Source organism: Peromyscus leucopus, chromosome 4 (assembly GCF_004664715.2).
Source record: "Peromyscus leucopus breed LL Stock chromosome 4, UCI_PerLeu_2.1, whole genome shotgun sequence".
Classification (NCBI taxonomy): Eukaryota; Metazoa; Chordata; class Mammalia; order Rodentia; family Cricetidae; genus Peromyscus; species Peromyscus leucopus.
In genome coordinates this window covers 12,561,299-12,572,775 of record NC_051066.1, presented here as the reverse complement: position 1 = coordinate 12,572,775, position 11,477 = coordinate 12,561,299, and the positions used below count along the sequence as shown (strand labels likewise).

At 49.2% G+C, this 11,477-nt stretch overlaps 1 protein-coding gene across 1 annotated transcript; it reads right to left on the bottom strand.

Annotated features, from left to right (window-relative positions):
- Positions 1 to 80: 80 nt before the first annotated feature.
- On the bottom strand, positions 81 to 10,960 carry Rexo4 (REX4 homolog, 3'-5' exonuclease). Its single transcript, XM_028858726.2, has 8 exons — positions 10,442 to 10,960; positions 8,288 to 8,625; positions 6,568 to 6,705; positions 6,175 to 6,368; positions 4,822 to 4,910; positions 3,055 to 3,129; positions 2,387 to 2,461; positions 81 to 1,049 (listed from the first exon to the last, which is right to left on the bottom strand). Exons 1-8 carry the CDS (start codon positions 10,637 to 10,639, stop codon positions 930 to 932), a joined length of 1,227 nt encoding a protein of 408 aa, XP_028714559.1. The 5' UTR covers positions 10,640 to 10,960; the 3' UTR covers positions 81 to 929.
- Positions 10,961 to 11,477: the final 517 nt, after the last annotated feature.

Below are 11,477 nucleotides of genomic sequence, written 5' to 3'. Positions count from 1 at the left end.
CCTGGCTGTGGTGTCAGCAGTCCTGCACTGCAGGGCTTCGGAAAATCCTAGATGATGGGAAGAAACTAAGCTTCACGAGCTTCATTTACCCATCCATTTATTTTTGACAGTGCTGGGAATGGGAGCCAGGGTCTTGCACACAGTGGACGAGTGCTCTCTGAGTCACACCTCAGTTCACAGCGCCATTCTAGGAGTTGTCAGGTAGGTCCATAGAGTTCGCTGGTCACTCTGTACTTGTTGCTAGCAGGCAGATGGCCTTTCTGTTAGCAGTGCCCCAAGCAGTAGGATCTTACACCTCTGGGGTACCTGTGCCCCAAGTCTCACCCCAAGGACTGTGTGGGAAACACCGTACTGTACCGGATGTTGGCATTTTAGATGACTCTGGGCCAAGGGACACAGGAGTGAGAAAGTACCCCCAGCCTAGTAGCTTTGATCAAGTCGTCATGGAGCTGCTGTGCTGGCCAGAGGGTTGGCAGCAGACTGAAGGCCCTTAGCCTGGATCCCTTAGGTCCACCAGCTTAGCTCCTTGCTTCTTAGGGGAAGGCACTGAGTGCCCTCCCTGGCTGAATCCAGCTGTGCTCACTGTGAAGTGGTAGCACAGGTGGTCAGTAGATGTAGACACTGCAGCACACTCATCCATTCCAGTGCTCTTTCCTCTGAACCTACATCAGACCCCTGACTTCTGTCTTGGTATCTGACTAGTCTACCTCGACACACAGGTGCAGGACCAGGTTCTGGTAGCAGAGTCCAGGAGGAGGAAGTTCCAGCAGCTCACACGCCACACCCCTGCAGCCATAGCTCTGAAAATGCTCACCAGAGTAGGTCCCTGCTATGCAGAGACCTGATGGGCCTCCATTACCCCATCCCAACTGCCACTGGACTGAGGAGTCACTGAAGGACAGAGGGACGGTGACAGCAGTAGGTTGGTGCTAAGCGTACTCGCTGCAGTGGTTTGAGGTGGTGGCTGGGGGGCGCCGGTCTGCAGTAATGCTCTCCCACTCCCGTTTTGCCATGATGTAAAGCCTCATCGCTGCCTGGGCATCCTGGACCTGGGTGACACACAACAATGTTGACTACTCAGCTAGTGAGAACACATGGCCGCAGGCCACAGAAGCCACCCTATGACTCCTGGGTCTTCATGATAGCCACAGCACTGCTGTGGGATGGTCTGTATGTCAAATGTGTTGCTCTGATTGGTCAATAAATAAAACACTGATTGGCCAGTGGCCAGGCAGGAAGTATAGGCGGGACTAACAGAGAGGAGAATTGAGAGAACAGGAAGGCGGAGGGAGACACTGCCAGCCGCTGCCATGACAAGCAGCATGTGAAGATGCCAGTAAGCCACGAGCCACGTGGCAAGGTATAGATTTATAGAAATGGATTAATTTAAGATGTAAGAACTAGATAGTTAGAAGTCTGAGCCATTAGGCCAAACAGTTTAAATAATATAAGCGTCTGTGTGTTTATTTTATAAGTGGGCTGTTGGACGGCCAGGGCCTGGTGGGACCCGGAGAGAAAACTCTCCAGCTACACAGCACTGAGACTGCAAGGCTAAAAGAGGCGCACACCTCATGGGGGACTACGGAAGTAAGGCAGTGAAGGAGAGAACTATGAAGAAGTGGCCGGGACACCAGAGTACAGGTTAGTTCCTGTGCTTCAGACTCGGCCACTCTGTTTACAGGGCAGAAAGGGAAACCCTGCAGCAGCAGGCAGCTGGAGCTTTACAGCAGGCACAGTGGAGAGAGGCACAGGGCTCAGAGTTAGAGGCTGCACCGCAGGAGAACTGCGTGGTGTGCGGCGGGGGGTGGGGAGGGTGGGGATGGGGACGATGACGGGATGACAGACGGGACAGACAACTGTTGGCACAGGAGAGCCCAGAGCCATAAGGTGCTAAAGCACCTTGGTTACGGTTTGGACAGGCTCTATTCCCCAGGGCTCAGGTGCCGGAGCCTAAGTCATCATCATCAGCATGGCAGTATAGGGGTAAAGGGACCTTTCAGAGTTGGGGCCTAGTGGGGGGTCAGAGTGTGCTAGAAACACATGAGGTAATTCTTGAGACACCGGTCAGTTCCTCCAAGAGTGAAGTGTTGCTCTTCCCTCCTTGGCATCTCTCTGATCAGCTAAGCCTCATTACCATGAAGTCCCCAACCTCAGGTTTTTAGTAAAAAACTGTAAATATACTAACAGCCTTCAATTAGACTGGTGAATTTTGTTCCAAATTCTTACAGTATATTATTCTAGGTATTGAGTTCAAGCTAAATGTAAATATTTAAGATATAATCAACATTTCATAAGCCTGAACTGCTTAGGATCCTCTTCTGTGTCTACTGTCAAGGGATACATGCCTAGGTATTAAGGTCAGGGGCTGTTTCCCAATGATACTTACTGAACAATGCTCTGCCTGCTGGACCTTGATCCCCAGAATTTTCTCAGAAAGTTGTTTCAGAGATGGTCTTCCACTCTGTAGAGAAAAGGTGCATACCACTGAATATGCTGCTTTCACAGGCTCTGCCCAGCTGGCTACTGAGCACACCTAAGTTACTGAGTTTCCCTTTCACCAGGAGGTCTGTGGCATGTAGGGCTGCAACCATTAGCCTGCTGTGGCTTATGACACTGCTTATCAGCCAATAGAGGAGTCAGGGGCTGGAGCTCTACCAAGTGGTGGAGTGCTTTTAATTTTTAAATTTTTATTAGTGATTCATAGGTATGTCTATCTGCATGTGGGTATGTGCATATAAGTGCAGGGCCTGAAAAGGCTAGAGGTGTCAGGTCCCCTGGAACTAGAGTTATAGATGGCTGTGAATCACGTGACATGGGTGCTGAGAATTTAACTCATGTTCTCCGCAAGAGCAGAAAGTGCCCTTAACCATGGAGCCACAGCCGAGGAAACCTTGTGGAGCCAGTTCTCTCCCGCCTTCACATGGGTCCCAGAGATCAAACTTATGCAGCAAACACTCTTAAAGGTAAAATGAGAAACCAAAACAAACTAAATCCCTTTAGCCACAGGGTCAGTGGCAGGGACCAACATGGGTTGAAGACTCATTCATTACGTACCCTTACGCGACTCTTGAAAGGTTTGAATTTTTGGGTGTCCCTGATTTTCTTTTTTGGATGATCAAGGAACAGTACCTAGAGGAAAATGATGACAAGTATCTTCATTTCAGTCTGCAGCAGTGGAGCCCTCTTTTCCAAAGAGCATCTCACAGGGCACCAGAGGGTATAACACTCAGAAAAAAGGGAGAGCTTCTCAAATTAATCACTCTCACTTAAGGTGATGCCCAAAATTAAGAACCATGTTAATAAAAATAAATCTTGGCCAGGTATGGTGCACACTTTTAATCCTAGCACTCTAGGGGTGGAGGCAAGTGGATCAAAAAGTAAATAGAATAGAATCTTGATGTCAAGATGTTGGGGAAAAGTCAATTTACCTGCAACTGCCTTCTCTATCTGAGCTGAGTCTGTTCATGAGGAAGCAAAAAATGACATTGAACAGCTTACCCTGCAACCTGGCAGACTTCTGGACTCACACAGGCCAAAAAAGTAACCCACTAGAGGAAGCATGTATGGCCCTGGTGACAATCTTCTTTAAGGTGACTCAACGTATCAGTAGGTCTTGTATAGCAGGAGACTTTAGTTAATTTTTAATTGTTAAACATTTGTTATTTTTATTTCTTTGGTGCTGGGATGAGACCCGGGGCCTATACACACAAAGCATGCATTCTGCCACCGAGCTACACCCCTAGTCCCATACATTAGAATGGGAATTGAACTCCCATCTAAAGGTTCCTGAGACACATGAATGGTGACAGCACAGTACATACCCAGGAAAGACAATGTCCACTGTTTAATCAGCAGGCGTCTAAAAAGGCAGAAGCTGGAGGTCAGATGCCCCAGCACCAGGTAGAGTTCTCTGAGCTCAATCACCTAACTGGCTGATGTGTGGCCAGCCTTTGAAGGAGGTGACTAGCTAGAATGACACCCTGAGGAAACACATGCCCATCCAGTTCCTCACCTCTAGGGACAGCTGAAGTAGCAGCAGCAACAGTCAGCTCTGCCAGCTTGGGATGCTGAGCAGCAGTGGGGGAGGTATCTTGGTGCATACCCACTGCTCTCCTGGAGCCTTCTCTCCATACCCTAAACCTCAGCTCTGTCACCCATAGCCTGATCCCTATCTTCAAAGGATTAAACAAGACCTGTCTACACTGTATGATTGCTGGTGACACCTAGTAAGGCTCTGATGTCTGGCATTAGAAGTCCACCACACCAGATGGCCACAGAGGTGTCCCTTCTGCCAAGTAGACTATGCTCCCGTTTTCCTGCTCCACCCTCAAATGGACCAGACTGCAGTTTGCTTGTGAACTTAAAGTGACCCATGTAATAAACCCAGGCTAGGTCTTCCTCAGATGCCAGAGAACAGGAGGCTGGGCTTCCAGCATCACAACAATGCCTAGATATAAACTGGGTACACAAGAGCCCCAGGGCTTTGACAGTGTAGAGAAATTTGTCTCTGGACATGGGGCACACAGTTAGACATCAGGCCATCTGCCAGATCAGACAGGTGACACTCAAAGCCCCCTACACAGAGCTGTCAGCACTCTGGCACCGGAACCACAGTGTAGTCAGAACTCTAAAAACAAGTACCTAATGTGGTCTCTTGAACACAGCCAGAGCTCAGATACCTGACACTATTCCTAGACAATTTCCAAGTCAAGATAAAAATTCAAAATGAGAAGTCCCCCACAGTAGTGCTTCTAGAGACAGGCATGTGAGGCTGTGTGTGTGTGTAGCTCACACAAAGAGATACGGCCCCAGGCCCAGTACCTTTAAGTCACTGTGCAGTGCGTGCCCCACCAGGATCCTGCCCTTCAACATCTCTGCCACTTCCTTCTTCACAACCTCAAATTCTTCCCCTGAAAACCAGACAAAGAAGTGGTTAACAACACATAACTCACCAAGATTCTAAGAGAAGTCCCTCCCATTCCCGGGCCAGCCTGATGACAACAGGCCAGGCTCTTAATGATACACAAAGCTTCGATAGGAGGGAGGCCCCTAGAAGTGTCACACTGGACCCCAGGAAAGTGCAAAGACAGGCGGGACCCGCTGGGCCTTGTGCTCTGCTCCCACTTCTGGGACAGCTAAAAAAAAAAAAAAAAAAAAAAGACAAGCTCTACTCAAAGCCAATCGCTGTCAGTGGACTGGCACCAGTCAGCAAACCCCAGAAGCACAAGAGCACTTAAAACTAAGCCAGGAACACCTAACAATATGCTTCCCACTCAATACAACTCATACTTAGGACTTCCCAAGTGGATTCAGACCGGATCTCTCCCAGACAGCGCAAGGAGGGTGCATGGACCCTAGAATCTGCTCTGCTGCTCTCTCCCAGCAGACATCCTTTGGGGACCACCCTGGCCCCACTCCTACCAAAACCACTTCACTTCCCAACTCTGTTCAGAGCTAATAGGACCAGCCTCCCTTCTGAAACAGAAAGCAAGAGCTGCTGGTCAACCTATGGTTCAAGGAGCAACAGAGCCACCTTGTTGGCCATGGATACCAAGAGAAGCAAACAGGCAGTGTGGTGAGTGAGGAGTTGGGGAGACATTACAAGGCTGAATCTCTAGTGGTATCCAGGTCTCTCTAGGAGGCAGGCTCAGAACATCCTAGGTGTCCTCTCCTATTACAAATCAGACCTAGCCTCTGCTTTGTTAGGTCACTTCTTCCAGCCACCTCCCTATCCAACCCCCACCTCAAAACAGTCTTCTGATCTCTATCCTGTTCTCAATGTCATGATCAAAGGATCTTGTTGTAGGCCTCACTGCTAACACCGCACTAGAGTTTCCCAAACAGACCCTGTGATCTGTCCCCCAGCTCCCATCATGTAGCCTACTCGCCCTTCACGGCCTCCCTCCTGGTCCCTAACACACTCCATTTTATTCCCCACCGCCATACAACAGAAAGCAATCTAAGAGCACTGTCCTGGGCAGGAGGCAGAGAAGCACAGGACACAGACAGCACAACAGCCAGGTACCTTTTGTATCTGCAAAGTATGCTACTCTGAGGAAGAGGTAAGACGTGCCAGGACCCCTGTCCTGCCTTGTTCCGGAACACAAAAGGGAAGGTAGGAGAGAAATGAGTCCTGCCACCATCTCCATGGCTACACTCCTATGGGCATCATACCCTGCTTCAGGTTCTCAGGCCGTATCCCACTGACTGCTGTCCTGTAGTCTGTCACGGGCTCAGTTGGCTTGACGTACTTGTCATAAACACACTTCCCATACTGGTTCACGATGGACACACGGGCTGCGATGCTTTCTTCCCCTTTGGGGCCCACGCCTACCATCTCACAATCCAGGGCCAAGGCTTTTGTTAGGCTGAAGGGAACCAAAGGCCCCGGTGTAATAAATATCACAGGCTGGGATTCTAGGCCAGTGAGCCAAGCCCATTCATCACCATTTTGCACCCTTAAGACCTGCTGGGCAGTCATGGCTCAGTGCTTGCTCCTCCTCCCCGAGAAATTCCAGCCCCAGAAGGCAGAACATTCCCAGCAGCCATTGCTCGAGCCCAGCTTACCCGCCGAAGGCCTGTTCCTTCACCAGGGAGATGGTTTTCTTGCTCTGCCCTAGCCGCTTCCGTGCCAGCATGGCTGCCTCTGGGCCTATGGCAGCCTCAATATCATCTGGATCCACATCATCAAACCAGATGTCTTCCCTATGAGGCAAAGATGAGAGTATGCAGCTGGCTGTGAAAAGACATGGGCACTGGATGCCTGTTGAAAGACTGACTCTCTCTGGCCAGCTGGTAGGCTGTGAGGAGCAGAAGGGCTGTCAGTGAGGGGCGGCACCATGAGGGCTGGCAGGGCACTCAGTCCAGCTGGGCCTGCTGTTGTCCTTTCCCTTCACTGCTGTTCTCTCTTTCCTTACTTTTTATCTATACAGGTATTTTGCCTGCAAGTATCACTTGCATGCCTGGTGCCTGTGATGGCCAGAAGAGGGCATGCATGGGATCCCCTGGAACTGGAGTTTCAGAAGGTTGTGCGCTTCCATGTGGGAATCCATGCCTCTGAAAGAGCAGCCGGTGCTCTTAACCACTGAGCCATCTTTCCAGCCCCTCACTGTCGTTCTTTTAAATCTGCAAATATACCTATTATCTAAGACTTAGGAACTACACATAAAACACCAAGAATGTAAAACAGAAACATGACCCACTTCAGTAGAATGACCACTGACATTTTCTAATTAAACAACAGATGCATTATCAACCAGGACACACAGGTAGGAGGACTGCATGACAGACAGGGACCTATGCACTGTCTCCACATTTTGGAAGAGTGAGGAAGACAAGAGTTGATATTGGATGCTCCATGGCTATCTGCTGAACTCTAGCTTTTCAGCCTGATTTCAATGTCATTACTCAAAAAAGGGCTCAACTGACAGACGTCTTGTTTTGTGTTCCTTTGCCTTCTTTACTAGGCTACCCTGACCACCCCACCCCCATACAAATGCTAATGTAAACATCTATGTGTCTCCCCTGCTTACATCAGCCTTAGGAAGGAGGGGCCCTGTTGCCCCTCTAGTCCAGCCTGCCTGTACGACTCAGAAGAGGCAGCCAAACCCACACTTTACCCTTCAGCACTGTGTGCTATAGTCTGTCATGGGCTGTTTAGCTTGACTTGACAAAGCTGTCGTAAACACATTTCCCATACTGGTTCCCAGGGAGATGTTCTCTTTCCCCACACTCCAGAGCCAAGCTTTTCTTTAGGCTAAAGGGAAGGAAAGGCTCAGCTAGCAGGAGCCAGCCTGCCTTTTAAACATATCCCTTCCAGGAGAAGTGTCACCACAGTGCTCAGTAAGCAGCCAAAAGACACTAAGCAGCACATACTGCACCTCAGTCCCCCTAATTATACAGCTCGCCACACTGAGGAAGAAAGGATGCAGAAACCTGCCCAAAGCCATCAACTGGTAAGAGGCAGGACTGGGTTTCACAGGCTCCTTCTGGTTCCAGCACACATTATGCCAAAGTTTTTGTTGGCATTTACCTTGTGCCAAGCTCTGTGTTGGGGCCCAAAGACACAGCACTGACTGTACAAAAGGGTCTGCCTTCAGCAACCCACTCTAGGGGAAACAAGTGACAGGCATCATAGGGTCAGGTGAGGAAGACCGCACCAGGGCCAAATGCTCATTTCCTCTTGGTGGTGAAGACAGTGGAGGCTAGATACCCAGTAAGGACCATCTGTATCTGTGGCCCCAGCAGCAAAGAACATACCAGTCACCACAGCAGAGTTGGTACTCACTCAGTAGGTGTGGACTGATTCAAGACAGCTGCCTCCTTAGCTTTCCACTTATGCTTGATGTCCCCTTGATGAGAAGAGATGTCACTATATGTCCTCTTCTTGGCTCCTTTCTTCTGTTCTGTTCCAGAGCTATTTGTGGGAGGTTCCAGTTTCTTCCTGTCCTTAGATGTAGATGTAACAGCACCCCTAGTGGTCTGGTCTTTTTCTGTCCTCTTCTTCTCTCCCTCTGATTTACCTGCAGTCTCTTTTTTGTTCTGCTGGATTATTTGGGGATGCACTTTGTCATCCATCTGAGAGACAAGAGGTTTTTCTGGGGCCTGTGTCTTTTGTTTCAGCAGCTAATGGGATCAAAATTAAATACATGCCACATTTAAATTTTGAACTGACATACCACAGATTAAAGAAACTTGTACGTAAATGTATGTGCAAACATGTATCTACCATCCACACACACTTCCAGTCACCATCACTGAGAGAAAATTATTTGAAAAGCCCTTTTTTTTTAATTTTTAAAATTTATGTATATGGGTGTTTTGCTTGCACGTGTGTTTGTGCACCACATGCATGCCTGGTGCCTACAGAGGACAGAAAGACATTGGATCCCCTGCAACTAGAGTTAGAGACAGTTGTGAGCCACCATGTGGGTGCCAGGAATTAAAGCAGGGTCCTCTGGAAGAGCATCCACACTCCGGGTGACTGAGTCATCTCTCCAGCCCCTGAAAAAGCCTTATGTATGCTCCTAAATCACTGGTATTGAGATTCTTTTCCTTTGCTTATTACAATGCATAATCTGGCAATGCTTCTTCACTCTGCATTTCAAACTCTATACCACGTGTACCCGAGTGACTTAACACCTCAGGGCACTTCATTAAGCCTGGGGCAGGAGCATCACTTTGACTTCTTTAATTGAGAGTTGCATTAAGAGTGACTTCCATGGTCAACCCAATGATCACTTTCTTTATCCTATCTCTGGAGGTTGGCTACAGCTCAGGGTCTGAGGAATACCCAAGGGAAGGTCGTTCAATGAAAAGAAAAAAATCCTGTCAACCCAGAGATGGTTGATGAGAAGAGCCACAGCTTTGATCTTATCCAGGCAGAGGCAGAGGTCCAGGAGAGCAATTTCTTCCTTGTATTCAAATCCCCAGTTAAGACCTCAGCAAGATGTCAACTAACTGAGAGATGATGTAGTGGGTTTCGACTTACCCACTCCCCCAATAGTCAAGAGACCTGAAGCGTTTAGATTCTTGTGGAAACCAGAGCCAACTCCAAGTTCCCTATGGTAAATATGCAACCCATGCATTTAATTTTACTTTACTATCATGGGAGAAAGAACAAGAGCTGGCTTACAGAGCTGGAGCTGTCCACAGGGTTTGGTTGGTCCTGGGTGTCCAGACAGGAAAATCCACACTAAGGAACAAGGTGGAGTATTATGGAGTTCAAGAAATTCTATACTCTCGGGGTTGGGGATTTAGCTCAGTGGTAGAGTGCTTGCCTAGCAAGGACAAGGCCTTCAGCTCCAGAAAAAGAAAGAAAGAAATTCTATACTCTCTTTCTTACTGAGGCTCCATGGCATACACTCCTGGAGGTCAACAGATCAAAAAGCATGGTCAGTATCCCAGTTCTGCTGTTTATAGGCTATGTGACCATCCTTAAACCAAACACCTTAAGCTCTGTTTCTCAATTTCCTCATCTAAGAAACAAGGACAGTAAAAGCGCCCAATTAGAATGTAAAAATGAGGGTGGGTATCGTGGCTCACACCCATAATCCCAGCATTCGGAAGGCTACCTAAGGTAGGAAGACTACCACTAGTGCGGAGGAGACCCTGAGCTACACGAGTTCTAAACAGCCTGGGGCAGAGTTCTGGGACATAGTTTAAGACGTTGTCGGGATTGCAACCGAAATATGGGATTTATGGTATGTGAGTAAAGCAGAGAGAAACCTCTGTGGTTTATAGAAGCGTTGGTTACTACTAAAATTGGCAAAAGGCCAGACAGTCACAACTGCATTACTGCCTACAGGCCAAGTTCCTGTGAAGGAGTCCGTGCAGTGTTGACTGGCCCTTCCACGTTTTGGAACCACCAGTAGTCCTCCTTCGTGGTCTGTGGCTACCTGACCAAAAGTCCGGGGTGAAGGTAGCCTGTCGCCAGTCTCACCTCTTGCAGCGCCTTCCAATTCTGAGAAAAGTTCTCCGGGACCTTCGGCGGTCTGCCTGCGACAGCTGCCGGGGGGCTTCCCGGAGCCCGGCCTCCTCCCTGCGCTTTGCTCTTCCTGACCCTCTTCCTGGCTTTCTTCCGAGCGAGCTTCTTGATAGGCCCTGCTTGGGGCACCGGCGTGGTGGCCTTCGCCTTCATCTTCTCGCTCTCAGCAGCCCGACCCTGGAAGGAAGAGACTCGGGCTCACTGGCAACGGCGGAAGCGGCCCCTAGGAAGCGAGCGTGCCTCCACAGTGCTAGAGGCAACCTGGGTGGCGCTTCTCTTCGCGGCCTGGTGGAAACCGAGTCTGCACCTTTGGTTCCGCACGTATGCGAACTCGGCAGCCGGACCGCTAGTTAACACTACACAGGCTGCTTGCCCTGGTGAGCAGCGCCGCAGCTGATGACCTAGAGTTTGACAGAAGGAACCCCAGGCCTTCATCAAGATGAGGAGTCATGACAGGGCGGGAATGAAGAGAAGCAGGGACACCGGAAAAGGCTTGGGGGACCACTCTCTATGTGGCACTCTGCGGGAGACCGGAAGGAGCTCGGGCGGAGCTTGTGCGGGTTACCCTGTGCGCAACCAGACGCTGCAGAAACTGAGGCTTTTCTCAAGCTTGCTGTTCCTGTTTTACCCAGTCTTAGGGGTGCAAAGGCGCGCCAGCTATTTCTGATAATAATGATAAAACAAGACTTTTAGTTGTAATAATATGCATATATTTTTCTTAACCGCCGTGTTAAATGACAGGCAATCTATGCTTGACCCTGATGGTGCGATATTTAATTAAGCCAAATGAGGCCTCCACAATCGTATAGTTCACTTTTGGTTTTCAATGCAAGCCCACAGGCCACTTAGGAAGGTCAGGGAGCCACTTGGTGGTGGTGGTGAGGGTCCATGTGCCAAACCCGTTTGGCATCCCTCTTCCCCTTTAAGTTAAAGACCCAAGGAATCCAGATGACTTCAATGACTAGGAGAGAAATGAAGTTTTGTAAATTGC

What these genes read in the sequence shown, in the direction of transcription:
- Rexo4 (XM_028858726.2), bottom strand. Translation starts at nt 10,639, where the DNA reads ATGAAGGCGAAGGCCACCACGCCGGTGCCCCAAGCAGGGCCTATCAAG. An exon ending in AAGGAACAGGCCTTCGGCGG is followed by an intron (nt 6,369 to 6,567) that starts GTAAGCTGGGCT and finishes GGTTCCCTTCAG; the next exon opens with CCTAACAAAAGCCTTGGCCC. An exon ending in GCCTGAGAACCTGAAGCAGG is followed by an intron (nt 4,911 to 6,174) that starts GTATGATGCCCA and finishes TCTGGTTTTCAG; the next exon opens with GGGAAGAATTTGAGGTTGTG.